Source organism: Gymnoscopelus braueri (assembly GCF_963280865.1).
Source record: "Gymnoscopelus braueri genome assembly, chromosome: 4".
Taxonomy (NCBI): Eukaryota; Metazoa; Chordata; class Actinopteri; order Myctophiformes; family Myctophidae; genus Gymnoscopelus; species Gymnoscopelus braueri.
The window spans coordinates 40,029,328-40,056,110 of NC_137605.1; the positions used below are offsets into that span (position 1 = coordinate 40,029,328).

Here is a 26,783-nt window from a genome sequence, read left to right on the forward strand (position 1 = left end):
GGTTAAATGTTCCCAAAGGAAATCGGCTATTTAGTGAACAAAATGCTATTCTTGTTTTCTAATCCCTCCCCTGCGAGGTTTTTAATCAGTGTTTCATTTTCTACATAGGAGACTATATTTAAGTTGTCAATATCAAGTATGGAAGAAAGCAAAATGAGAAAATGTAAGTCTCTGTATAAACACTGTGACACTGGGGGCCACATCTATGTGTCATATCCCCCTGTATGAATGAATGAATGAACCATTGTAAAGCGCTTTGAGTAAGTTTGAGTACTTAGAAAAGCGCCATCAAAATGCAATTCATTATTATTATTATTATTATCATATATATAATACACACTGTATGAGAATGAACATCTTCTTCTTCTATCCATCGGGGTCGCCTCAGCGGATCATCCATTTCTGTTCTGTACATCTTCCTCGTCACTCCAACCACCTGCATGTCCTCTCTTACTGAATCAATAAACCTCCTCTTAGGAATTCCTCTTCTCCTCTTGCCTGGCAACTCCATCTTCAGCATCCTTCTCCCGCAGCATGTACCCCTCATCCCTCCTCTGCACATGGCCAAACCATCTCAACCTCGCCTCTCTTGTTTTATCCCCAGCCCTTCTAACCCGGGCTGATCGTCTAATCATTAGACGAAGAATTGAGGATGCTACGATTCTCATTAGGAGTGAAAAGGATTGACAGGATAAGAAATGAATACATTAGACTCTAATGTATTAATTTCTGATCCTGTCAATCCTTGTCATTCCTATTGAGAATCGTAGCATCCTCAATTCTGCCAGCTCAGTGTCTTTGTGGTTAATGTCTGCCCTGAGATTGGGAGGTCGGGGTTCGGTCACACCAAAGACTATATAAGCGGAACCGAATGCCTCCCTGCTTGGTACTTATGATCAAGGGTTGTCACCCCCTGCGAACATACTAGCGTAATGTCCAGGGGGTGTACTTATACATCAAGCTGCCTCACGCTACAGAAGCAGGAGATAGGTTCCTGCCCTATAAGCCACATGGCTCGGCAAGGCTTACCAGCTCCGTCTCCTGTGTCTTCATCAGTGCCACCGTTACCAAGCCGTACAGCATGGCTGCTCTCACTACTGTCTTATACATCTTCCCTCTCACTCTTGCTGGTACCCTTCTGTCACAAATCACTACACTTTCCTCCATCCATTCCACCCTGCCTGCGCTCTCTTCTTCCCCTCTTTTCCACACTCCCCATTCCTTTGGATATAGGTATTTAAACTCCTTCACCTTCGCCACCTCTACTCCTTGCATCATCACTGTCTTCTCTCTCATTCAGACACACATATTCTGTCTTACTCCTGCTTACTGTCATTCCTCTTTTCTCTAATGCATGCCTCCACCTTTCCAGACTCTCCTCAACCTGTTCCCTCCTCTCACTACATATGACAATGTCGTACGCGAACATCATAGTCTACGGTGCCTCCTGCCTGACTTCATCTGTCAACCTGTACATTATCAATGCAAACGAGAAAGGGCTCAGAGCCGATCCATGCTGTAGGCCCACCCCCACCTTCAAAACATCCGTCACTCCCACCGCACTCGTCACCACTGTCACGCCATCCTCATACATGTCCTGCATCATTTTGACATACTTCCCCATACCCTTCCTCATATCATATGCTTTTTCTAGGTCCACAAACACAGTGGAACTCCTTCTGCCCTTATCTATACTTCTCCATCAACAGTGCAGTGCAGTGCTCTTCCTTGGCATAAACCCATACTGCTGGTCGCTAATTGTCACCTCTCTTCTTAGCCTAGCTTCCCCTACTCTTTCCCATAGCTTCATGATGTGGCTCATCAGCGTTATACGGCTGTAGTTACTACAACTCTGTACATCGCCCTTGTTCTTGAAAATTGGTACCAGTATACTACTTCTCCACTGTTCCGGCATTTTCTCACCTTCCAGGATCGTATTGAACATTTAGCGAGGAACTCAACCGCAGTCTCTCCTAGACATTTCCACGCCTCTACCGGCATATGGTCTGGACCAACTTCCTCCTTCCCAATCTCCCTCACTTTCTGGTTCACTAGTCACTAGTCACTACCCAGTACCCACCCATCCTCTAACCTGACTCAGATGGAAGAAGCTTGCTTCAGACACTTGTTTCACAACCTACTTCCATCTGGTATCTCGGTAGCCCAACCGCTGAAGAGGGCGGTCCCTTTTTTCAAGCTACTTGGCAGGTGATTGGATGGGACCGTCTGTCTATCACCGCCTGGGCGTGCTAACTCCAACCAATATTGATGTGTCTACATAGTATACAAAGCAGCTACTATATGTCATGTAGAGTGACATGACATATATTAGCTGCTTTGTATACTATTCAACCATGATGAATAGTGAAAGAACTACAATTGAGGTATATCCTTCCCATCTCGGTCCCTCTGTCTAGCCAATCAAAAGGCCAATTTGAATACCTTGCAAAATAACATGCAAAATGGCTTAAAAACAAAACCACTGAACATATAGTAAAATAATAAATATTTTGCCATTCAACCAAAATAAACATAATCAAGCTAAGGCTGACACTGCTTTTACCATGGTTACTGGTCAGTGATTGTTGATTGCTGTCTAGTTGTGATTGCTGAATGCTGTGACTAGTCAGTGACTGCTGATTGCTGTGACTGGAATCCCCACCCACAGGAATTCACAGATAGCAGTGACACATGTACACAGCAACACAGAAACCTGGGTTACTAACCTAGGTATCTAGTGTTAGAAAGCAAAATTAGACATTTTCAAGTCTCTGCAGAAGTAGGCTGGTGAGGGGCCACATTATGTGTACCCTGTGTAGAAATGGAGAGTTTACAAAAAGTGTTTCCTTCCGCAAGAGGATGTCCAATAATACATCTTACGGTCTCGCAGCTGGGATGTGGCTACTTGTAATTATAATTATAAATGAAGAACTGCCCTAGACTGCCTTGCATGGGTTCTGCAATGCGGTTATGTTTAAATCTCCAAATTGTTTCCACCCAGTTCTAGTACCTACTGTATATTGAATTTAAATGTCACCAAGAATTGGCAGGCACTACTAGGCAGAGACCTCCGATTGACTGGTTCGCTATTGGCAGAAAGAGAAACATAAAACAACCATTCTCACCGTTTTACATTTTGGTGGTATAATTTGTAGAATTTCTTTTAGATCTTTTGCATTTTATATATATTTTAAGATACTGTAGGTCAGCGTAGAGAGACTAAGGGCAGAGAGAGGGGAGAGACATGCAAGTTTATTATGGAAAATATGAATATCCAGTCAGGTTGACAATATTATTATGAAGATTCAGGCAGAAAAACAGCATTTAAAACTAAAGCCAGGCCAGGATGCTTGGCCCCTTCAGGGCAGAAGACCTGGACACCTCTTATACACAGAGATGCTCTCCCTAAATGGTGATAAATATGGACAGGCACAATAATCATGCTGACTGTATGACTGTACTCGAGCTGTTTGCATTTCCGTTTAATAAGATATTCTTTTTTTTTTACTTAAATTCTTATCCCGCGATTTTTGTAGCCCATTTTTTTCACCCGGTGCCAATTTCCTAAGTGATCCTGGGCGCTACACCAGCCCTACACCAGCACTACACCAGTCCCCCACAGTAGGGAGGCCAGGGCCGAGCTCATGCTTCCTTCAGGCATGAGAGCCAACTGACCTTCTTGTCACCTGACAGGGGGGAATTTCCCTGGTTGGACGTAGCGCGTGGAAGGAACACGTTATTCCAACCAGTTCCCTTCCCCTCCATCAGGCGCCCCGGCTGTCATGGGGGAGGCGGTATAGCGACCAGGATTACTACATGTTTTTGTGAGGGTATTAACTACCCTAGGAGACACGGGGAGAACATGCAAACTCCACACAGAGTAGGCCCTTTCGTTTAATAAGATATTCAATCAATCAATCAATCAGACTGGTTAAGTGAAGGACACAAATGTACAGTATATATGTTACAGGGAAATTGGCATTCCAGGGAAATTGAAAAAGGAGTGCTCGTTTTCTCCGCCCCAGGCAATTCTGTAGAACCAACACTAAAGGGCAATGCAAGCCACACTAGACTAGACCCCCGACCACACACACACACACACACACACACACGCGCGCGCACGCATGCACTCCCGCACACACACACGCGCGTGCACACACGCTCATGCTTTCAATTTGGTTTATTGAAAGCATGACTGTTAAGATAATTTTATTGTGTTCTGGCTTTTAACATTTGTTTTAGTTTATCCACGACACACACGCACACGTGGATAGTAATCCATGAAAAGATCTATTCTCCATTTCTCCCCCTATCGGTTTACAACTCGGACCGCGCTGATTCGACTAGCAGACCATCGGCCGGTCGGCGCGGGCACTCGCGCCTGGAGGCGCTCGGGCGTGCCTCCTCGGCCTCAAGCTCTGCTAAGTCGGCGCACCTCCGTCATGGACAATAACTATTATCACGTGTGCGTGTGAACGCGTGTTCAGCGTTCCCCTAGCGTAGCTTCCTGGTTGCTATGTGGGGGGGGACAACAAAAGCCAGGTCCGCCTTGCATCAAAGCCCCGCATCACGCCTCCTCCTCCTCCTCCTCCTCCTCCTCCTCCTCCTCCTCCTCCTCCTCCTCCTCTCGCCGCCTCGCATCAAAGCCCCGCCTCGCGCCTCCTCCTCGCGAGGAGGAGCGCCTCGCATAAAAAAACCCTGTCTCGAAAAGCCCCGCCTCGCCCCGAAGCCCCACGCCTAAAAACGAGCGCTCCTTTTTCAATTTCCCTGCCGTCAAAGAGCTATGGTTCAAATACAATTAAATAGAACAGAAATGATCAAACCCGGGTCCTCATACTCGGCTCACTAGGAGCATATTGCCTTTACATTAACTGGCTGAGCCACTAGGCACCCCATGGTGGTATAATTTATAGACACACAGCCACCACCACCACTCTGACCTATTACCCAGCATCAGTGGGTGGTGGGTAACACAAGGCCAGTCACTGTAATTTAATTGTGGCAGGCTGGTTTAGACACTTTCAAACAAATACAAATAAGCAAGGGGACGGAGATTAATCTAGTCATAAATCAACCTCCTCTCCTTGAGCTCAACTACACCTATATTAGGAAATATCCTTGGAACAAAATAGAAAAAGCCAAAAGAAGAGGCACCCCAGTACCTCTCTGAGTGAAAGCCCACATAAATAATGCTGCAGTAGTCGTTCATGCAGTTGACCCCGGCAGGAACGGTTCGAATCTTACCCGAGGTGCTTTACTGCATGTTGTCCCCTCCCATCTCTCTTTTCACTTTCATATTTGAATAAAGCATAAAATGCCCCGAAATAAATATTGCAAAAAAAGATGAGCAGTCCTTGATACTGATCATTCAAAAGTGTTCATTCACTGTTGAATGCCAAAGCACATCAATACATCAATAAAAACTCCATTTATCATTTGCAACTAACCGCCGCCAAGGCCAAATCTGTGTATCAATACTAGCGACAAAGCTCAGTGGAAGATAAGATTACATGCAAGGTGTGATTGATCTCTGACAAGAGGACATCCAGTACATTTGTCTTTGTGGCTCACAGCTGGAGGATAAGACACGACATTAGTGATGGAGTACGACCACCACAATACATTGTATCCTTGCCTGAAACCCACAGATGCTTGTGACAGGAGGGGCATCATGATGTGAAATACCCCTTGAATGGCTACTGCTGATGCTGTTGTGGGGATTAAACCAGGCTTATAATGGCCTGGGGGATTTGTGCGGCTGCCGGGTGACAGCCGTCGAATTGGGTGGCAGGCAGAAAAGAATTGCACCTAGAACACAGCACTCAATCTATACAGTCGCCAATCACTGTGGGAATCTATTGGCCATGTAAAAAAAAAGAAAAGAAACTGCTGAGAGAAAAGACATATATAGGCCCGCTTTAAGAGATGAAACACATCTACTTTAAAACTAGTTTATCTTGGCCTCTGGTATATAATAATCCCATGAAAGCTACAGTATATTACATATGAGTGCTCAAACTCCATTCTACAACAGTATCTGTATCCTATTGTAGACTTGTTTTGGGGATTTTGCTAGATTAATTTTTCCATGGGCATGAGAGCTACTTTACATCCTCAACGGCTAATTCATGCAGGACCCACAGTTGCTATGGCAATAACTGTGGCAGCAAAAATAAGGGGGTGGGGGCGGGGTGGGTAGTAGGCATAGTATCCTGAGTTGACAGGAAAATAGCTGTTTTCAGTTTATTCCACCTGCTGATTCTTTCGATCAGCGGCGACAGGCCGATCGGGTGGATACAGTCAAAGAGCTTGTGTTTGTGTTGAGCGGTGATAAATTACATGTGAGGTCATGGCTATGCGAGCCGCACTCACAGATTCAATGAGACCAAACTCCTATCCTTCTGACATCTCCCTACCTCCTCAGGAATCAGAAGGTGCAGAAACAAATCCCATAATCCTAATTAAGTATTGCCTCCAATAGACCATATTCACACGGCGGCCATATTGGAATTTAACATTGAAAGTGCCGCCACCCGGGGTGGCAACTTTCATTGACTTCATAGAAACATGGCCGCCGTGTGAATATGGTCTATTGCAGTTGCAGCGTAGAAAATGCCCAGTTGTTTACACAGCTGAGCCCCCGTTCAGCTCCCATGCTCTGCTCAAACACACAGTTTAGGATCATCTTTGCAATGCTGAGGAGAAAGTGATAAAAGATCATTGGGAGTGGTTGGAATCACTTTCAAGGGAGAGGTTGAAGGTTTAACTGAGTGTTGCGCAGCACGCTGCAGACTACTTCCGTACACTGTCCAGGGATGAAAGATTCTGACTTTGGAATTCGAGGGCATGAGTCTCATTTTCACAGACTCAGTCATCTCATGGTCAATTGAGCAACCTGGTGTGGTAGAGACATCCACTAGCGCTGTCCTTACTGTGAATCCCCATTTGACTCTTCCTTCCAAAGTTCCAATCCACTTTTTATCCTGCCCACATGCATGCATGGCAGGGTATTATAATCGGTCCAGTAAGGGTGGTATGAGCAAAATAAATAGAGAACGGGTAGCTGGATTTTCATGAAACTTGGTGGGATTTATTATCACTAGGCTGCACCAAAGAGAGGGGGTCAAGGTCACAATCAAGATCTGAATACATTTCAGTCAAATTAAATTATATAATCAGTCATATCTCTGGTAGGGAGATGTAGAACAAGAGATGTTGGTGCGTTTTTTTCGGTTCCTTCCAGTACAATAAACAACCATCAATACATGTCTCAAAACATATTATGTCCTACACTGTGTGCATTTTCTGGCAGCGGTAGCTGCCACGGCACTGTTTCCTAAGCCACGGCAGCTGGCGGCCCTATATAGACAGCGAAGCTTCGTTGCCTATATAGGCAGATTGCCTATATAGCATAGTTTTACTGAGGTTAGGGTTAGGTTTAGGCATAGTTTTACTGAGGTTAGGGTTAGGTTTAGGAGGCACCAGCAGCTGCCGGTGGCTGTCAGTTAAACTATGCCTAAACCTAACCCCAGTAAAACCATGCCTAAACCTAATCTCAGTAAAACCATGCCTAAAGCCAACCTTAACCTCAGTAACTGAGGTTAGGGTTAACTGAGGTTAGGGTTAGGTTAATCTCAGTAAAACCATGCCTAAAGCCAACCTTAACCTCAGTAACTGAGGTTAGGGTTAACTGAGGTTAGGGTTAGGTTTAGGCATAGTTTTACTGAGGTTAGGGTTAGGTTTAGGAGGCACCAGCAGCTGCCGGTGGCTGTCAGTTAAACTATGCCTAAACCTAACCCCAGTAAAACCATGCCTAAACCTAATCTCAGTAAAACCATGCCTAAAGCCAACCTTAACCTCAGTAAAACTATGCTACTGTATATAGGCAGCTTTGCTGCCTATAGTATCTATACAGAGGGCTTCTCAAAGTGGGTCCCGCGGCACCCTGGGGTGCCGTGACGGCAGTCCAAGGGTGCCGCGAACATATCATATTTGGAATTTATTTAGACATTTATATAATTATTTAATACAAATTATTTAATATAATCTTAAACGTGCAGTTCAAAGTTATTTTCAGTCAGTTCTAGTGAGTTTTCCTCACTACATATCTCTGGGAGAATAAATGGCAAATGCAAATTATATTATGTTTCCCCTTATATGGAGTTGCTTGGAGGAGAACTTGTTTTTATTACTTTATTACTGCATCGTGACGTGTTGTGAGCTTGTAGATCTGCTATTTTCAAACATTTTTGTACTTTTACTTTAGGTACTTTAAGTATATTTTTATGCCAATACTTTTGTAATTTTACTCAAGTAACAATTTTTATATTGTGGTATTGCTACTTTTACTTAAGTAAAATATCTGAGTACTTCTTCCACCACTGGTCATCATCTTATAATAATTAACAATAACAAAAACTTCAATCATTTGGATTTTTTTTTATATCATACTGTTATGCTAAATGTAATAGTAAAATATGGCATAAATATAAGATGCTGGGAGTGAAAATTATGATATAAAGTAGGGGTGCCTCGGATGAAAAAAATATTTATAGGGGTGCCCTGGGTCAAAAAAGTTTGAGAATCCCTGCGCCAGCAGCTGCCGCAGCTGGAAAGGTCTCTGTAGTTTTGGGTTGCTCAGGTTGCAAACAGGAAGCAGTTAGATTGCCAAAGTTGAGAGTACAAATCTGTGCAACTTCTGACAGTACACCAGATTGTAGCCAATGTATGCAGTAGCTTATATACCTTTACAGAAGATTTAACAATAAAGAAACCTTCAAATAATAATATAATTCAATGCAATGCAATTCAGTAGACCACTGTTGCAATGCAACATCTTCTGATACTATGCAAGGACAGTCAAAGTGACCTTTAACCCCACTTCTAATCAGTTCATCCTTGAGCCCAAGTGGACAATTGTGCCAAATGTCATGAAATCGCTGCAAAGCATTCTTGAGATATCACGTTGACAAGGTTGGCACAGACAGATGTACGTACGTACGTACGTACGATCCATAAACATAATACCTCTGGCCAAGGCTGTGGCCGGCAGCCGCATAATTTGATTTATTTTGTGCATACGGTCAGTGACCTTGACCTTTGACCAACTACTTCTAATCAGTTCATCCTTGAGTCCAAGCAGACATTTGTGCCAAATGTCATCAATTTCCTCAAGGGATTACTGAGATATTGTGTTCACAAGGATGTGACAGACAGGAGGTCACAGGGACCTTAACCAGTGGACATACGTGAGGTCAGAGGGGCTTATTGTCGGTATTAGCAGAGCAACGAGGGCATCTATTCCCTTTACAACGTGCCAGAACCCTGGAAGACGGATTGCTGAGGTGGAGTGCCATGCCCACTACCATCAGTTCCCACTTCCCAGTACCTAGCGCACATCTCAGTTACCAAAGCCGTGCTACTCATACACTTATTACCGAGTTGCCGGTGCCTGGGATTGAACCCAGAACCTTGTGGTCCAAAGGAGAGTGCTGTACCAACTGAGCTACCCATATATTATGATTACATCCCATAAACATTAACAATGACCATTAAATCAACCGACTGGGTTATTCGTTTTTTCTACATTTATAAATGTATACATCCAATGGGTCATTAGTTCATATTATTGTTGTTACTGCTGGTTTTGTGAGGGGAAATTCAATTTCACATCTTAGGCAATTTGGAAGGCATGAAGCATTTATTAGCTTCTAGTTTTAAAGGTTTGCCTTGCTCCCTTTGTCACACAAGGGAACAAATGACTGCAGGTTAAAGAACAGTAGACATACACAGACAATGAAAAGGCAAAAATACATTTAAATAATTTCACATTCAGGTGCATAAAGTAATTTCAATTAGCAAAGGGAGAACCACCACACCAGTTTGTCTTTATTCTGCGGGGGCTTAACCATTTATTGCTCAAACTTTACCATGTATTTTATAACACTACCGTTCACAAGGAAATCATTCAAATTAGAGGAAATGTTGCAGTTCAACAAATTAAATATAATTGGTGTTTACTCCTTGATGTTTGAACCCTGCGCAGATAAATGTATGAAACCAAAGATAGGCTAAATTACATGGCAGTAAAAAATATATTTCCACACACAAGATAATGAGAATCAACATAGAAATTGAGTTTATTTTATTTAGTTGTGTTGATATTGTGGATTTTTTTATTATCTATTAGATTCATGCACTAGTTAATCATTTTGTTCCAGTACAGTCAAATGTGAAGTGGAAGTTGGCATTTAATATCCCTCACTGACTGTGTTGATGCAGAAATTGATTATAATCATGCTAAAGAAAACCCAAGGAGCCAGTGGAAATGTGGAGGTGCAAATGTTTTATTTATGTTAACTAAAAATCAAATGATGCACACAAATTTTCTTTAGAATTTGGAATGGAACTCAAGAGTCGAAATAACGAATATCTATTTAGAAAACAAATTCCCAGAGCAGCACTCCACCAGTCACCGGGGCCGAGGTCCTCTAGCTGTTGTGGCCTTGAAGAGCCTCTGCCATGAACAACTTCCCAAGGTTCTGGGAGGTGAATTCCTTGACATTCTGGCAGTAATTGTTAATTTGCCCTGTTGGAGGATGCATGCGCACGCACACACACACACACACACACACACACACACACACACACACACACACACACGTGGGAGGAGAAACAGAACGACAACATATCAAATTAGTGGGAAACCGGGAAAAATGTGGAAGAATGTCAACGTGTAGCAGAAAGCCATGCGCTGAGAGACAGCAGGGGGCTGACTTGGAGATTGAGTCAATAAACTCTAGATTAATGTAATTTTAAGATAATGGCTGAGATAATTACAGAACAAAACCCGAGCTCCTGCGTGGGGAGCAGAGGCAGCTGATGGAGTTTGGAGGGTGGGAAGCTGGCTACCTGCGATGTAGATCACCGTCTATCCATGCATGGAGATTGTGAGTGTGTGTGTGTGTGTGTGTGTGTGTGTGTGTGTGTGTGTGTGTGTGTGTGACATATAGGATGCGGCAGATAAGCGCTGTGGGAGTAACTGATGGGCACATCACGAAGTGTGAAGGGCCTGTGTGTGTGTGTGTGTGTGTGTGTGTGTGTGTGTGTGTGTGTGTGTGTGTGTGTGTGTGTGTGTGTGTGTGTGTGTGTGTGTGTGTGTGTACCTGCAATAAGCAGGGTGTCCATGCGTGGTGGGGGCTGAGCAGGCTTGAACATCTTGTTGATGTCCTCTTCGGGCAGCGCGGGCTCTCCTCTGGTCTGCCTCTGGGTATTCTCCTGCTGTCTCCTCTGGAGGTACTGTAACAGGGAACAGATGCAGGTGGGGGGGGCAGATGAATATAAAGTGACGAGAGGAGGGCGGGGTGTAGGGTGAAAGGAGGAGGAACAATGACAAGGCAAAATTCACGGGAGACGAGGAAAGACGCAGAACGGGGACGGGAGAGATTATGAGAAGCAAACAAAATTGACGGAGAGGAGGGAGGAGAGGGGAAGGGAAGAGAAGAGAGTAAGAGAGAAAAAGGGAAGCGGTGGAGTGAAAGTGTAGCGGTGAGGGTTAAAAGAGAAGAACAGGAAAGGAGGCAGGCGGAGATAAATATAGTTGTGGGGAAAGAGATAATGGAAAATGCGGGTGCGAGATGGACAGAAACGAGAGGAAGAGTGGGAAGGAGGAACAGAAAAATAAGCAGTGTAGCGAGGGTGGAGTGAGAGGGAAAGGGTGAGGACCAGCAGACGTGTAAAAGTTGGAAATAGAAGAGAAAGATGTGAAGGAAAATGGCAAGGGAGAAATGGGGAGAGAGGGAGGGGGAGAGAGAGAGAGAGAGGGAGGGAGAGAGAGAGAGTTATAAATGCTGACAGAGATGGAGTGATTTGTGGAGGGCTGACAGTGGGTAAATCAGTGAGGTGCCAGGTCCCTGGAGGAACTAAAAGCCTTGTTAATTTGAAAAGGTGGAGGACAGACAGACACCGCCTGGCGTAAAGGGGAGGCGGTGGCAGGCGAGGAGAAAAGCAGATGAGTTGCTTTAATGCTTTCAACTACGTCTCCCACGACGCACCTGTATGGCTGACTGAAGCTCACAAAAAAGTGCAGAAGGGAACACTACACAACAAAAAGCACAAAGCAGACTTTGCACAGATGACTTTTTTTTTCTCCCCTCCTCTTGAGTTTTGCCTGCCGGTGCAGAAAAGCATGACCACGCATAATTGGAACGAAAATACTTAATTGTATGCAAATTTTAGAAGCAAACAAACCAACCGACCAACTGAACAAAAACAACAATGAAAAGGAGGGGGGGAAAGTGAAGAGATATTTGCACTCCAAAAAGTAATAATTGGTTTGGCACAAAAAACAGACATCATCTATCACTCATACGATCAACTTCACACTTGGTGGGCGTATTGCTGAGGACGCAAAGAAGTGCGGTCGAGTGGTTCTCCAGAACCGGCCTGCTCCGGACGGCCTTGCCCTGATTAGGCACTGCACTTGTCCATCTATAAATTCAAGGGTTCAATGTACTGTATTTCTGTCTGTCCTTACTATCTTGGGAATAGTTCATCTGATATATTTCACACGTGGCAGGTGTATTTCTGAGGGCCCAGGGGACTGCAGTGTCGAGTTTGAAGTCAATCAGAAGAACAATTCTCGGGATCACTGCAAGCAGCCACACTGGTTCTCGATAACGCTTCTAACAGCAAATGAGGGGGCCACATCGGGCCACTCCGAATGGGCACAGGTTCTGAATGACAATGCGCTCCGAACAGGCATGCCCCCAACAACACAGCAAGCAGCAATACTAGGAACCAAAAGATCGGCCCATTTGAAACGGCACACGCTCTAAATTGCAACACCCTAAACACGCACTGCACTAGTCACCTGTAAATCCAACTATAAATGCATGAAATCACTGCGTGCGTGACTTTAGCTCACATATCTTGAGAAATGTCTGACCGGTTGACTTTAGCATGTCAAAATATGTAATGTATAGGTGGAGGTCTATGTATATGATGCATCACTATGTGACTCTGCAAAAGTTTCTTTTGTCTGTACAACAGTCTACAATTGTGTGACTTTTATGTAAGTGTGAACAGAGGTACAAGGTACTTTACTCCTGTTGACTGCTTTTAGCTGCAGGTGGTGTATCTCACTGGATCTAGAAACGAGTGGACCGGTGGAATTTTCCTCCTCAATTGAAACGATAAAAAAGAAAAACTGCTTATTGAAAAACTTGCATCCATGATCTGTTTTTATGCCCTTGGCTGTATCTAAGCAGCAGTGGTAGATGTCCTGAACAACTGCAGTGTTGAACTTGAATTTAGTCCATTCAACAAATGATTCCTTTAGCAATAGTGTATTAAATGAACATATTCTCAGAATGAAAGGGAAAGTGACATGTGCTTTGATAGGGAAAATAAACAGGTGCAGGAGAAAAGAAAAGGTACGCCCACGTTTGGACCCATGCAGGTCTGAGGAAGGCAGACGTCAGCGATCCCACTCAGGTGAGGGAACAGTTCAGGCTGATATGATCATGGTTGATTTATCTCACTGTTAACAGCGTGAATGTAGTCAAAGATGAGTTTTGAAAGGCCTGGGTCTGCGCTTCCTCATGTTCTTCATTGTTGGCTGAAGGTGAAGATGTAGGCTAGGCGGTGTGTGTATGTATGTATGTGTGTGAGAGCGAGAGAGACACATTTCAAGTGAATGTGTATTATTCTTTTGAATAAAATTCCATTTCGTTTTAGTAATATTTTAGTAATCTGAAATGTTTTAGCTTCTGTCTAGTTTTAGTCGACTAAATAAGATAATCATAAGATTATATTCGACCAAATCTACAGTTCATTTAGTCGACTAAAATGTAATGGCTGATTTTACACTTGGTTGCATGCTGTGAGCTTGTAGATCTGCTATTTTCTTTCTTATTTGTTGACAAAATTGTCAATATATTTAGTCTTAGTTTTAGTCATCGTAGCTTGGTTTTTATTTTGTTTTTATGTTGTTCTCGTCAGTGAAAAAAGGTAGTCAACGATAATTTTTCGGGTTAGGGTTGTTTTAGTCGATGAAATGGTGTGATAGCTGTGTATGGTGTGTGCGTGTGCGCGCGAGTGTTCGTTACCTGGTGTTTCTGCTGTTGCTGCTTGCTGCAGTTGCGGCTGTAGGTGTTGTATTTGACAATGTCCTGGCTCATGTCATCCACCCTGTCCATCAGCAGCTGCAGGCTCTTCTCCAGGTGGTTGCTGTGGAAAACACAAGCATGTCATTCACACATTTATGTCACTGCTCCTTTCAGGGACACAGATTTTTTTTAAACGCCTTTTTAAAGTGAAGGCCGACAAAATGTCATCATCACAGCACAACATTTGTGGCAGCCGATGTGATTCACAGGCCCTGACTGGCAACATCAATTCCTCCCTGACATTTGGCTGCACATCATCTGCCTTCAAGTCGCATAGAGTTATTCCTCTTTCCAGGCAACCAACCCTTGATCCATTTGAAGACGAAACTTTCTCAATACTGCACACAGAACAGCCCGTTGGACCACACCAGTCTGGTTTCAAGGTGCCCTATACCAGTGGTGGTTCTCAACCAGTGGTCCGGGGACCACCAGTGGTACTTGAGGGGGTTCCAGGTGGTCCCCAGCTAAATGATGGTAACAATGGACCCTTATAGATCTTTAACTCTTGAGTGTAAAATGAAACCAGAACAACGCGTTGTGAGCTTGTAGATCAGCTATTTTCACTAGTTTGGGTTAAAATGTTTTCCCTATACAGCATAGTGTTTACCTCACAAATTCTTAGCCATGCTGACACTCCACTGCACTAACAGACACCGATTCTCTCACCTACAGTACTGCGGTCCTGACTGTAGAGTACTGGCCTGCACTCTCTGCGTTTCCCTCCAACCTGACATTAACATTCAGATTATCAGATACCCTGTGTATCCATAATGCCCTCGCCTCTGGGGTTCCCCAGAGCTTGGTCCTGGGTTCCTTCCTCTTATCTCTCCACACTCAATCTCTTGGTTCTGTCATCACATGCCACATCCTTCCCACCTACTGCTTTTCTGACATCTTCCTCTCCTTCCTCTGACACACAAGTTGATGTGTGTATTTCCACTTTGCCCAGCCGCTGACATCTCGGGTTAGATTGTCTGTGCCCACCGACTAAAATTGTTGTCAACCTTGTCAAGGCTGAGCGGCTCTTTCTTTGCAAATCTTGCCCTCCGAAAGGATCTCTCCATCACTGCTGACAAATACCACACAGACTCCTGCCCCCAGACTGACAAGAGTATCAGTGTGATCCTAAACAATCAACCATCATGTGAGGCCAATATTGCATCCACAACCTGATGCTTGCTGTGCTTTTCTACTCTATCGTCCGTGTAATCCCTCCCGCAACAGGGATTCTGCCAAGCTCCTTGTTCAAGGTTTAGCTATCAACCATGTGGACTGCTGTAATTTCTTACCGTGTGGACTCCCTAAGTACCCTCTTCAGCCTCTTTCAATCACCTGAACAATACAGCCTAGGTTGTCTTCAAACCTAAATCCCCTCTCTCCTGTGCTCTATCCACTGGCTCCCTTTCGATAGTGGTTTCAAATTAAAAATCACTGATACTGGCATCTTAGATCTGTAAGGGGTCTGCAACTCAAACCTCCTCCCTGGGGTTCAGGACCAGCACTCGAGCCCATAATGTTCAATGAGAGGGCACTCTGTATGCGTGTGTAATTAAGAATAATAAAAAAAAAATATATATATATATATATAGACAGACACATTATACATACTGTATATACACCCATACACATACTGTATATTTATTATGTGCTCAGAATATGCTTTTCGAGTGGTTATTTCAGTTACTGTTGCCTTTCTATCAGCTCGAACCAGCCTGGCCAATCGTCCCCTGACCTATCAACAAGGCATTTTTGCCCACAGAACTGGTGCTCACTAGATATTTTCTCTTTCTCACACCATTCTCTGCAAAACCTAGAGATGGTCGAGCGTGAAAATCCCAGTAGCCTGAAGCGCGCATGCAGACATACTCTCAGGCACATGCACACTAGGGCATTCACGAATAGTGATTTTTAGCCTTCGACTTATTCGACCTATAAGTATTCGAATATTCGATTAATTGATTTGATTATATAAAATATAACATTGTTTTTTGGCCAATGGCATTGACGACTCGACTCAAGGAATGCCAGTCGACGTCAGGCTCCTCGATTATTCTGTTAATGCCCTAATGCACACACAATATCACACGCTGCCTCTATTATGGTATCCATTTATTTTCTTGCTTCATGCTATTCACTACTATTAACACACAACTGATGAGAGAGGACCCCCTGTTATGGCCTACAGGCCATATAGGCTGATCCATACAATCCTGTACTACTGACCTATGTGCGTGCATGTTGTGTTTACAAGGTACTGTGACTTGAACTTCGCAGATGTTTTCGAGCACTTGCTTGAAACATTAATAATGGATGTGAATTTAACGACACTGTAATATTTCCTACATTTTTAGTTGTGGAAAATAGTGTGGTTGGCTAAACGCCCAACGTTTCTTGGAACTGTGACTTTGAACTTTGCAGTTATTTTCTACCGCTTCCTTGAAACATTAATAATGGATATGAATTTAACGACTAATATTTTCAGAATGTTTAGTTGTGGAAAGTAGTGGTTGGCTAAATGGCCAACATGTACAATGAGAACACAGGAAACTTCCACAATGCACACAGGCACAGTGCACAGACAGTCAGGCACCCACATAGAAATAGCATATAAGCACATTCATACAGACACACAGAGAGAACGAAGCATGCATACATCTGCAAATGCACCAATACACATTTGGCATCATCATCACAGCTGGGCTGCCAGCTGACACTTTCAACCATTAACATTCTCATCACATTTAATACACGTAAAGAAGACACTCTACAAAACAGGCCCACCAAGTGCTTGCAGGCGTGCACACGCAGAGCAAGCCGATAGACTACGTACATGTACGCATCGTAACTTTGTGTCTGGCTCAGGCAATTACTGATGAACTCATCCTGACATTTCACCACAACATTTTCACACTGCAGCGCTTGCTCCCCGATAAACATCCTCACCCATATTCTCATCTGGCACACGCACAGCAAGTGTGTGCGATTGTGTATATATGTGTGTGTGTGTCCTGAATGTGATTGATGAAATATTCCTACAAATGTTCAGATTCCAGTGCTCACTGCTTTTTTTTGTGTGGGTTGCAGGCGCACAGCCCCCAGCACTGAAGAACACTGACATTCAGCTCTGGTTCCTTGTCACCATCAACTATGCTCCAACATTACTGTTAACACCTAAATCACATCAGTGCACAGTTGCACTTCCCATTGTACCAAGGCCACTCGAAGACTGATTATGTGACCGTAAAATATTTCACATATTTTCTCAAATTTTGGCAGTTAGATAAACTCAAACAGCAGTTTTCAGTAGCATTTCACTCCGACCTTGAATAGTGTGCTGTGACTAGTCATATCAGCACATACAATACAACCCTTGACAAGTTAACCCCCTAAGCCACTCCGAAAGCTATGGTAAAACCCTGCTTCTTCTCATGATATTCCAGGGGTTTAAGGCCCCTTCTTCTGCAACATTGCATTTTGGCCAAGGACCAAATCCTACCAGAATACTTTCCTCCTGTGTCCACCCACACATTTAACGCACACTGTGCTTCTCACACTGGAAAGATGCCGATTTAAAACTTTGGGTCTCATTCATTAAAATGCTTCCTTGACATTTACTGCATTGAAAACGCATTAATATATGCAAAGAAAAACATTTCATCTGCAGATTAGACCGCGCCGAATCTTTGAAAACATCTGGCACTTATGTTTCATTTAACCCATTAAAACCGGGAAAGCATCTGTGTCATTTTAGATTTCTTTGGCAATTCAAAAATATCAGATGTACAAGCAGAGAGAGAGAGAAAGAGCGAGAGCGAGAGATATATTTTTTTTTTAAGCGAACATTCTTTTTTTATACTTTTATTGCAAGTTGTTCATATTACATTTTATATTTGCATTACGTATATTATATCTTCCTGCAATTGTTTTTTTTTTTTTTATATACACCCAGTTAAATAAAATGCCGTAACCAAAAAATAAACATAATTACGAACACTCCTAACTCAAATCTTTGCTTCTGAGGGTCCCTGGAACTAAATATTTTGAGATGGGGGTCCGTGGCCAAATACATGATCCTTGACATGAAAACGTTTGAGAACCACTGACATATAACATACGTTTTTCAGAAAACCGTTAGGATTTAGAAGACATTTTCAGAATAGGCCTCAGGTCTTAACGGGTTAACAAGTATTTTCAACAAGGGACTCATAAGGGTGAAAACAAATCCCCCCCCCCCCCCCCTGCAAATTGCAATTCCAATAACAGCCAGGATAAAGGACTGCATGGTTAAACTGGTATCAGTATTTATGATTGGTGTAGACTGAGAATTAATATGAATATGCTCTTCAACCACGAGATTCAATTTATCATGAGGGATCAACACCCTGTCATACCACATTGTGGAATTCATTTCCCTTTGATCAAATACTGCATCATTTTGCACTGTTGATATATTGCACATTGTGAATTGTGTGCTATTTTGATTAATTACGGAAGCCTAATTTGGGCATCTTCCATTGTTTTACACAGACGGCAATACAGATAAATGAGACTCGAGTGTGATGAATCACACTGTGTTCACACATTGCTGCTCTGTGTTACCAACAATACTACGGGCTGATGCTCAACAAAGAGCCAGAGTACTGAACACAATCAATCAAATACTGTGTGAACAGTGATACCGGCATGTGATGATTTTCACCCTCAAGGTGCAAAGGGTCACACAGCCTCCAACACCAAGCTTGTGTAAATGCTCACCATACTTAGGGGGGTGTGTGTGTGTGTGTGTGTGTGTGTGTGTGTGTGTGTGTGTGTGTGTGTGTGTGTGTGTGTGTGTGTGTGTGTGTGTGTGTGTGTGCGCGCACACACACACACTCTCCAGATCAGAAGGAACTGACTGGGTGTAAACAACAGTGAGGGTAGTGTACGGTCTAAAGAGAACCATGAGCGCTTCAGATTTTTGAAAATGAGCCAAGAGCATGGATGGGGAGAGATGCGTTGCCAGAAAAACTATTTCCTAAAATATAACGCCTATACATATACCACTGTAGTGACTCAGATGTGGAAACAGGAAAGAGCACAGACACCTTTGGATGGGAGTGTGAACCAGAGACAGTTATGAAACACAAGCCCTACATGTATTTTCAGAGAGCACACAACACGTCCAAGCACAGTGTCTGGCATTGATTTGCAGTCATTTCCTATCACTGCTCCTACGGTCCTTCTGCAACCATGGCTCTTAATGCCATTTGCTGTAATAAAAAAGGAAGAGATTTCCGTTTAGATGTGGCGTGAAAGGAACTGCAAGCTGAATTATGCATCAAATCATACAATGAAAAGGTTAAATTATTCAGAAAGGTCAGCCAGCCGCCCGATCAATCGTGAATTAGAAATCAAAGTGCATCAAGGGATTTCCTATCATCAGTGATTCCGTTTTAAGGCCAGGTTCAACAGCAGCATGCACATGCATGTCGTGGCAGGGTCTAGGCGTTCCTCTGCCATACAGGACAATAGAGGAAATGGCTTCGACTGTATTGATCAGTGGCCAGGAGAGGGTCGATAATTAGTAGAAGGAAATTAGTATAGAGGGCATCAAATATTGTTTTACCCAGCTGCCAAGGAAATTATGTTAAGTTGACTGCCAAGCTTACGGTTACCGTTTTAGCATAATGCAGCCTTTCTTAAAAAGATGGGCACAGACTCAAAATGGGTCACTGGCCCGTTTCTGCTGGGAATAATACAGTATGTTTTCATAAGCCTGGGTCTCTGGGTGTGAAACAATATTTCATTTGGATCTCAGGCTAAAAATGTTTCACAACCCCTACTTTGCTGCTTTAGTTTAAATATCTCTCCCAGCAGTCTTAACCACTGCCCTCTTTGTTAGTCATCTTGTTAGTTAGTTAGTTAGAAACATTGCTGAAGTCACAGCCCTAATTAATGGCTATCCAATTACAAAAGTAAGTGTAACGAACTCTGCTATTTTAAATTACGGGTTTGAAGAAGCATTCTAGTTTTAGTTTAGTCATGTTTATTTCGAATATGTTAATACATTCTTGAATCAATGTCAATAATGCTAGTGGTCTTGCCGTTAGGGGGAAAACAATTCCCATGGCGTGCAGGGGTCGCTGGGGTGTGGACTAGTACAGTATGCTTATTATACTTGCACTAACTGCATACATTTGAATATGACTTTGTCCGCCTTCATTATTCTATTAACTGGAGGATGAGTGACCCCATGACCTTTCCTCTAGTGCCACCCACTGTCCAGAAAGATATCTCATAGTCTAACAACAGGTGCATTGCAGGATGAACCAGACTGATTTCACTAAAAAGTTTGCAGTATAAAAAGTCGCAATATTACATAATACAATTTTGTGTCAATTCAGTGAATATGAATATATGAATTTCATTTTTGCCCCACTAAAGAGCGCGAGGCTCTACGGATGTCAGTTTTTTATTTTATTTTGAATAACCCAATTTCTTTGTCAATTCCCATTCTGTACTACGGTCCCTGTTGCTGCCAACCCTCAGTGTTGGCCTGGGGAGGGTGTAGATAACCACATGCCTCCCCTGATACAGAGTCGCCAGCTGCTTCTTTTCACCCGACCGCAAAGAATTTCACCAGGAGAGCATAACAGACACTGCCCAGGCGCCATGACCAACCAGTAGAAGTAACCAGTGCAGCAACAAGGATACAACCCCCCTGCTGGCTTCCCACCCATGAACACTGCCAACAGGCTCTGAGCATAACGGTATATCTGTGTTTCCAGAAGGTGGCATAGCCGTTTCCTGTTCCTGTTTGTTTTCCCATAGCTTTGTTTGATTGTCTCAGCAGCAGATTTGAACCTGAACAAAAGTACCATGCACCAAAAGGGTTAATCCCCTTTGGATACATTAGTTTTTACTGAATAACATTTAAGTTGGCCAAATAAAAATATACGTTGAGGCTTGGAAAGTATAGACCACACCACATAACAATATGGTTATAGTATAATATTATAAAAGTGAATCCACTTTAACTGTTCTTTGGAAAAGAGCTACATAAATACATTTTCATACATGCAATCCATCACCACCATCAACATTATCATCTCTGGTCAGAACAATGCCATCTTCTGGAGTGGAACTGCATTCACTACGAGAATGACATTGACAAATGTGGCTGCAGATTGGAAAATGAGACAAAGGGAAAAACATTAAATAAAACCCATTATCTTTGCTTTCTTTGAGGGGCTGGAGACAGGGGGTGGGGGGGGGGGGTGTAGAGAGATGGACACTGCTATCCAAGGGCAGCGCTATGCAGCAATGTGACAACTTTGAGAAACAATTTCATCTAGCCAGACATCTCATTGGCAGTCATGCCCCCTTTTCAAGTCACATCAAAAACGACGCCTTAGCTTCAACTTGGAAGCGCTGTAGTCATTTGTAAAATGAAACAAAATGTTATAGGGCTGAGTGAGGTATTGGCCTTAAGTCAATTTGACAATTTGCAACAAATGATTGGGCTGGCCCTGATGGCTAGGCATGTGCATCATAGATACCTTTACACGCTGGATACCTCATTTAGTTCACGGGTTGCTTGTTTAATGTGACAGTGACAAACAGTGCAAAAACACAACAACCCCCGCTGTGCTGCGCCACAGTGCACAAGGAAGCGTGGTGCGTTTTGCACCATAGCAGGCAGCACATATGTATGACACATGGAGTTGATACAGAGCCAGGTTCCCATACCCACCCCCACTGGAAGGTTTTAGATTAGCAGCTTCACATCTGTTGCTCCATTCACAGCAGTAGCTGCTAGCTATATCGTGATAAATTACTGCAGATCAATTCTCCTGATGGTGAGAACCGGCGAGTCCTGAATATGCATATTAACCCATTAAACCCCATGAGGACGAATCTACAAATGCCTTCTAAATCAGTAGTTCTCACACTTTCAAGATTTGTCTAAAATGTACAAAAATAGCAGATATACAAGCTTGGAGCGTGTGATGTGAGCTTGTACGTCGGCTATAAAATCAAAAATGAGACAGATGCTTTCCAGGTTTTAATGATAGAATGATACGGAACTCCCGATAATTGAAGCCATGTAAAACCACCATGTAAAACAAATGACATGAGCACATTGATGCAGAGTTTAAAACTCAGGATTCCTACTAGGAACATTTTTGTATAACAGCCTTTAAGATTGCAGTTCCTAGTCAGGAGCTCAGGCATGTTTTCTCAAACCCCAGTCCGTGACTCAGAATGTATTGACCTAATATCAACAAGGCTGCGCACGCCACCATCAACAGTAAACAATTTAACTTTTACAAGATTGCACTGTTTAGTATGATTTTTGCGTGGCATGTTTCTAGATCAATCAACATACCGATACATTAACACTAGTTCAACCTATAAATGTAAAGAATGTAGTTGTGTGGGAGTGCAATGCAGTGCATGTCTCATAAAAAGCTAGTTATTCCTGCAACTGACATGGGTTCAAATCAAACCCCCTCATCCCCCCTCTCTCTCACCGTTCCCGTCTCTCTGCTCGCTGTGTCTGTCTGGTATAAAGCATAAAATGCCAAAAATAAATCTAAAAAAAGAACAATACATTTGTTGCTGGTGCTTGTAAACAACTATAAAACCCACACTTGAGTGCAGGAGGCCATGTTTTTCATACCGTGGCAGCTCAACCACACGGAGATCAGTAATGACGTTTCCCACATTCTACCTCCCACCCCCAGGCATAAAGGAGTGCAGCATGAATTTCTTTATTTCTGTTTAACATGCCTTGATATTTTCATGCGACACGATCTTGATTCAGACGATTAGTCACAAGGATGAGGATTAATCACATTACATATATCCTATTTAGGTGTAGCTGGCAACAAGAACCAAAATATTTTGTAAGCATGAAAAAAAATATTATTAAGTGTACTTAATAATACTATGTACTATGACTCATAACTTACAAACTAAAATAATTTACAATAAGTACTACAAAATAATGATTTACCATAAACACTGTTATGGCCCTGGTATGGTGGCCTAACTGCTTCCCCAAAATTGAATCAATTTTAATTTAGGCCTGTGATCAATCAATGCAATGAAACCAGCCTTTAGTGATACTGTGACATTTAAAAACGTTCCTTTCATGAGGCATTTGTCACATACTAGGTAAAATAAAGTGTCTGCATTGGCATGTTATTTATATTGAATGTATGATGGCATTGATTAAACAAATGGGTATAACAAATAGGTTTGATTTTGACTGTTGACTGGGAGAGTCCGGGCTGAGCACAGGTGTCAAAGCAAAGGTGACCTGGGATGATTCAAAAGGGTCCCCTACAGTTTTTGAAGACCTGGGACACCAGTGGCTCAACCAGTTCATGTATTGACCACAATGTCCCAGGTTCAAGACTGGCTTTGGGACCCGTGTCCCCCCTTTAGTTCTTTCCTGTCTACACCCACTGTTGCATGAGCTGCTTTCTGACCTGCTGGAGAGGTTGAGCAGTTCGTGCTTGTCAGCGACCGTCGACTTCTCCTCCAGCTCCCACATGAGCACGTTGATGAGATGGGAGTTCTTGATCACGATGGGCACCTCCTCGAACATGTGCTCAAATCCAATGCTGGCCTTCTTAAGGCTTATGGAGGGAGAGAAAAGAGGGGATAACAAGGCACAAGAGGGGGAGATTTAGGTGAGAATAATTAAGAAAAGGAAGGGAAAGAGAGATAAGGGAGATACAAGAGGATAATGAGTAGAGAAAAGAAGAAACAAAAGGTTAGGACCTGTACCATGTTCAGAAACATATACATATATATAAAGCACAACATAGTTACAATAAGAAAAAAAAACAAGATTTACACTGGGAGCAAGGATTACATAAATACAAAATACAACATTTGCATTCAATCCACAAAGGACGGACCAACCAAGAATGAACTTAATTGCCTTGGTGAACAAGTCTGCTTAAATAGCCAAATGTATTCATTTACTCCTGTTAAGTGTGCAAATCAGCACTCGGTCACGTTTCCTCCAACTCTCTCGCTATTTGAGCTGGCTCTATCTGACATGGTGCTGTTAACACAGAATAGATCTCCAAGTTTAACAATGTCTCATGTAAATCCAATAACACTGAATGACTGCCTTATTTACCCCACCACTTGAGGTTTGCACTGCAGTTCACAGTGCATGAAGTGCAAATTAAATTTTGTATAGCTCCAATGTTGGCTTGTTAGATACGTTGTGCTTGTTATGGGATCAATAGGCTCATTGCATTCATCTGTTGGGTGCACTGCGCCAGAATAGAACAAGTTTATGACCGTCGTATATGTTGCTCCTTGTTGGTCATTTTGCAGGATGTTGTTTTGAATTCCAAATAAACTGTCTGCTGAAGCAAACTTTAAGATGACAGGTAGCTTCTGCAGAAATGGAAATATTGCCTTCAGTGGGGGCGGGGATTGGCTTATAGGACCAAATCAATATGGATAACATAGTGTGCTATAAAGATCATCTATAATGATAAAAACACCGTTGGTCATACTCACTGAAAAATTGTCTATATACCTTTCTTTCAAATTTTGCCCATGAATTACCTTCAAAGTGCCCATAAAGTTATTTTAAAGGGCTCTATCTGTAGTCGACAGGTCAGGGAGAAGGCAGTATGAGGACAGTATGGCCTAGACTGAAGAATCCCTCAACCCTAGTGGGAACTGTGGGGATAGTTAATGTCATGATCTTTTCTAGCTGGGCCCTGGTGGATAAAGCCATAGGTGAAGTGGACTCCTCAGGATGGCTAATTTGACACTGCAGATTGTCTGTTGGAGTGGAGGCTATTCAATGCTGCTTCCATAGACCTGTGCATGTGGAGGGGAGTTCAAAGCGATGGCTCCATTCACCGCTCATCTCTCTCCCTTTCATAAAAAAAAGAAAAAACGTATCTGTGGGCTTATGTAACATCAAATACACTCAAATGAAAGAGGCCGCCTTCCCTGACGTAGTTATGTTAAAAAAATGAAAAAGAAAAGAAAAACCTGAGGCGCTTTTGAAGTTTTATGACTTGGGGATAATTCATATTCAGATTTCCTGTTCGCCCTGGAAATAATGGAATGGAGACTAGTTCGGTGTTGCGTAGCGATATTGTCCCTACCTGCCCTTAACTGACCCCTCTATATCACAGGCTTATTGGGAACACTGACAGCTACATACTGGCCCTATAATAACTCATAGGCACTAATGAAAAGCTGCAGAAATTAGTAGGATTGACTACAGGCCAAACACACTGGGTCAATAATTGAGCGTTTGGCCATGGAGATACAGGTGAGAAAAGAAAGAGAGGAAGTAAATGTGATACCAAGAGGGTAAATTTTTTTTTTGATACAACTGGGTGGTTAAATTTAAACTTATATTTTTTTGGTTCAACTTTTTTTTTTTTTTACATTTGTCAAATGTAAAAAAAAAATCTGGTTAATATGTATGCAAGTGTGTGTGTGTGTGTGTGTGTGTGTGTGTGTGTGTGTGTGTGTGTGTGTGTGTGTGTGTGTGTGTGTGTGTGTGTGTGTGTGTGTGTGTGTGTGTGTGTGTGTGTGTGTGTGTGTGTGTGTGTGTGCGTGCGTGCGTGCGTGCGTGCGTGCGTGCGTGCGTGCGGACTACTCAGAGCCATTTGGAAAATGGCCCTCATTACACTCATTTTTAGCTGCAATTTAAAAGCAATTAGGCTAAGCCTTGGGGTCAAAAAGAGCATAAACATGGTACTTTTGTTTATTAGACGGGCAAAGGTGATCTGATAAATCATCATCATCCATCTCCCAACAGAGCTGGCTACCCACATTAATACACACACACACAGACTCCTTTGTCACTTCATAAAGTTCCTTGGCATGTAGTGAATGCATGACTCTGTTGTTCTTTAGCAACTCACGCCTCAGGGGTAAAGTCCTTCTCCTTGCAGATTTCCATAAGTTTAGGGGTCAGCCTGTAGGCCTTGAGGGACAGGGAGCCTTGGGCAGTTTTGATTGGGTCTAGGATGGACACAGAGAAAGACAAAGTGGTTAACAAAAAAAAAAGATTGTACTAAACAATGTAACTTCCGTGCTTTTTAATTAATTTCTTTCACCACGTTGATCTTACAATTGTAGTTAAGGTTGCTTTACGTTAGTACTACACTGGAGACCATACTTTTGTCATGAAAAGTAAAATAATATATAAATACCTCTGTGGATTTTTTTTCCCCCCCCTGTTATGAAGATTATTTCAGTTTATATGGCTAGAATATTTTAGCCATTGGTTGTACACCAGTAGTATACTATTCTAAAAGGTCCCTGATAAATATGAAGATCTTCCTGCTTTATTGTGTCTTTCCAAGGAAACATTAGTCTCTTTCATGTTATGTCACCTCCCACAAATTATATATGCTCCAGCAGCACTGCCGCTCTGTTGATCAATACACAATAAGAATAGAGAGGAGACCTTGGCTTTCCGTCTCTACTTCAGTCGGCTAGCTCTGTATCTCATTGCTGGTGTAAAATTTGTATTTGGCAGGCAAGGTTATTTTTTTTCCGCTTTTCTTTTTCATGTACCGGTTTATTTTCTGCCGTTTTCCAAATAGCAAAAGGTAAGCCACATGTATACGT

At 42.8% G+C, this 26,783-nt stretch overlaps 2 protein-coding genes across 2 annotated transcripts in view; both read right to left on the bottom strand.

Moving 5' to 3' along the window:
* Window positions 1-26,783, bottom strand: part of LOC308084403 (exostosin-1a) — a 173,252-nt gene that overhangs the window by 25,319 nt on the left and 121,150 nt on the right. The gene's annotated exons all lie outside the window — the stretch shown is intronic.
* LOC308084073 (eukaryotic translation initiation factor 3 subunit H) overlaps window positions 10,326-26,783 on the bottom strand; it is a 54,503-nt gene continuing 38,045 nt past the window's right edge. Inside the window, exons 4-8 of the mRNA XM_080426548.1 lie at window positions 26,072-26,171; window positions 23,645-23,794; window positions 14,109-14,229; window positions 11,166-11,298; window positions 10,326-10,588 (exon numbers count right to left, since the gene is read on the bottom strand). Coding sequence (XP_080282674.1) covers window positions 10,491-10,588; window positions 11,166-11,298; window positions 14,109-14,229; window positions 23,645-23,794; window positions 26,072-26,171 — 602 coding nt within the window. The 3' untranslated portion in view covers window positions 10,326-10,490. The remainder of the gene's footprint in view (window positions 10,589-11,165; window positions 11,299-14,108; window positions 14,230-23,644; window positions 23,795-26,071; window positions 26,172-26,783) is intronic.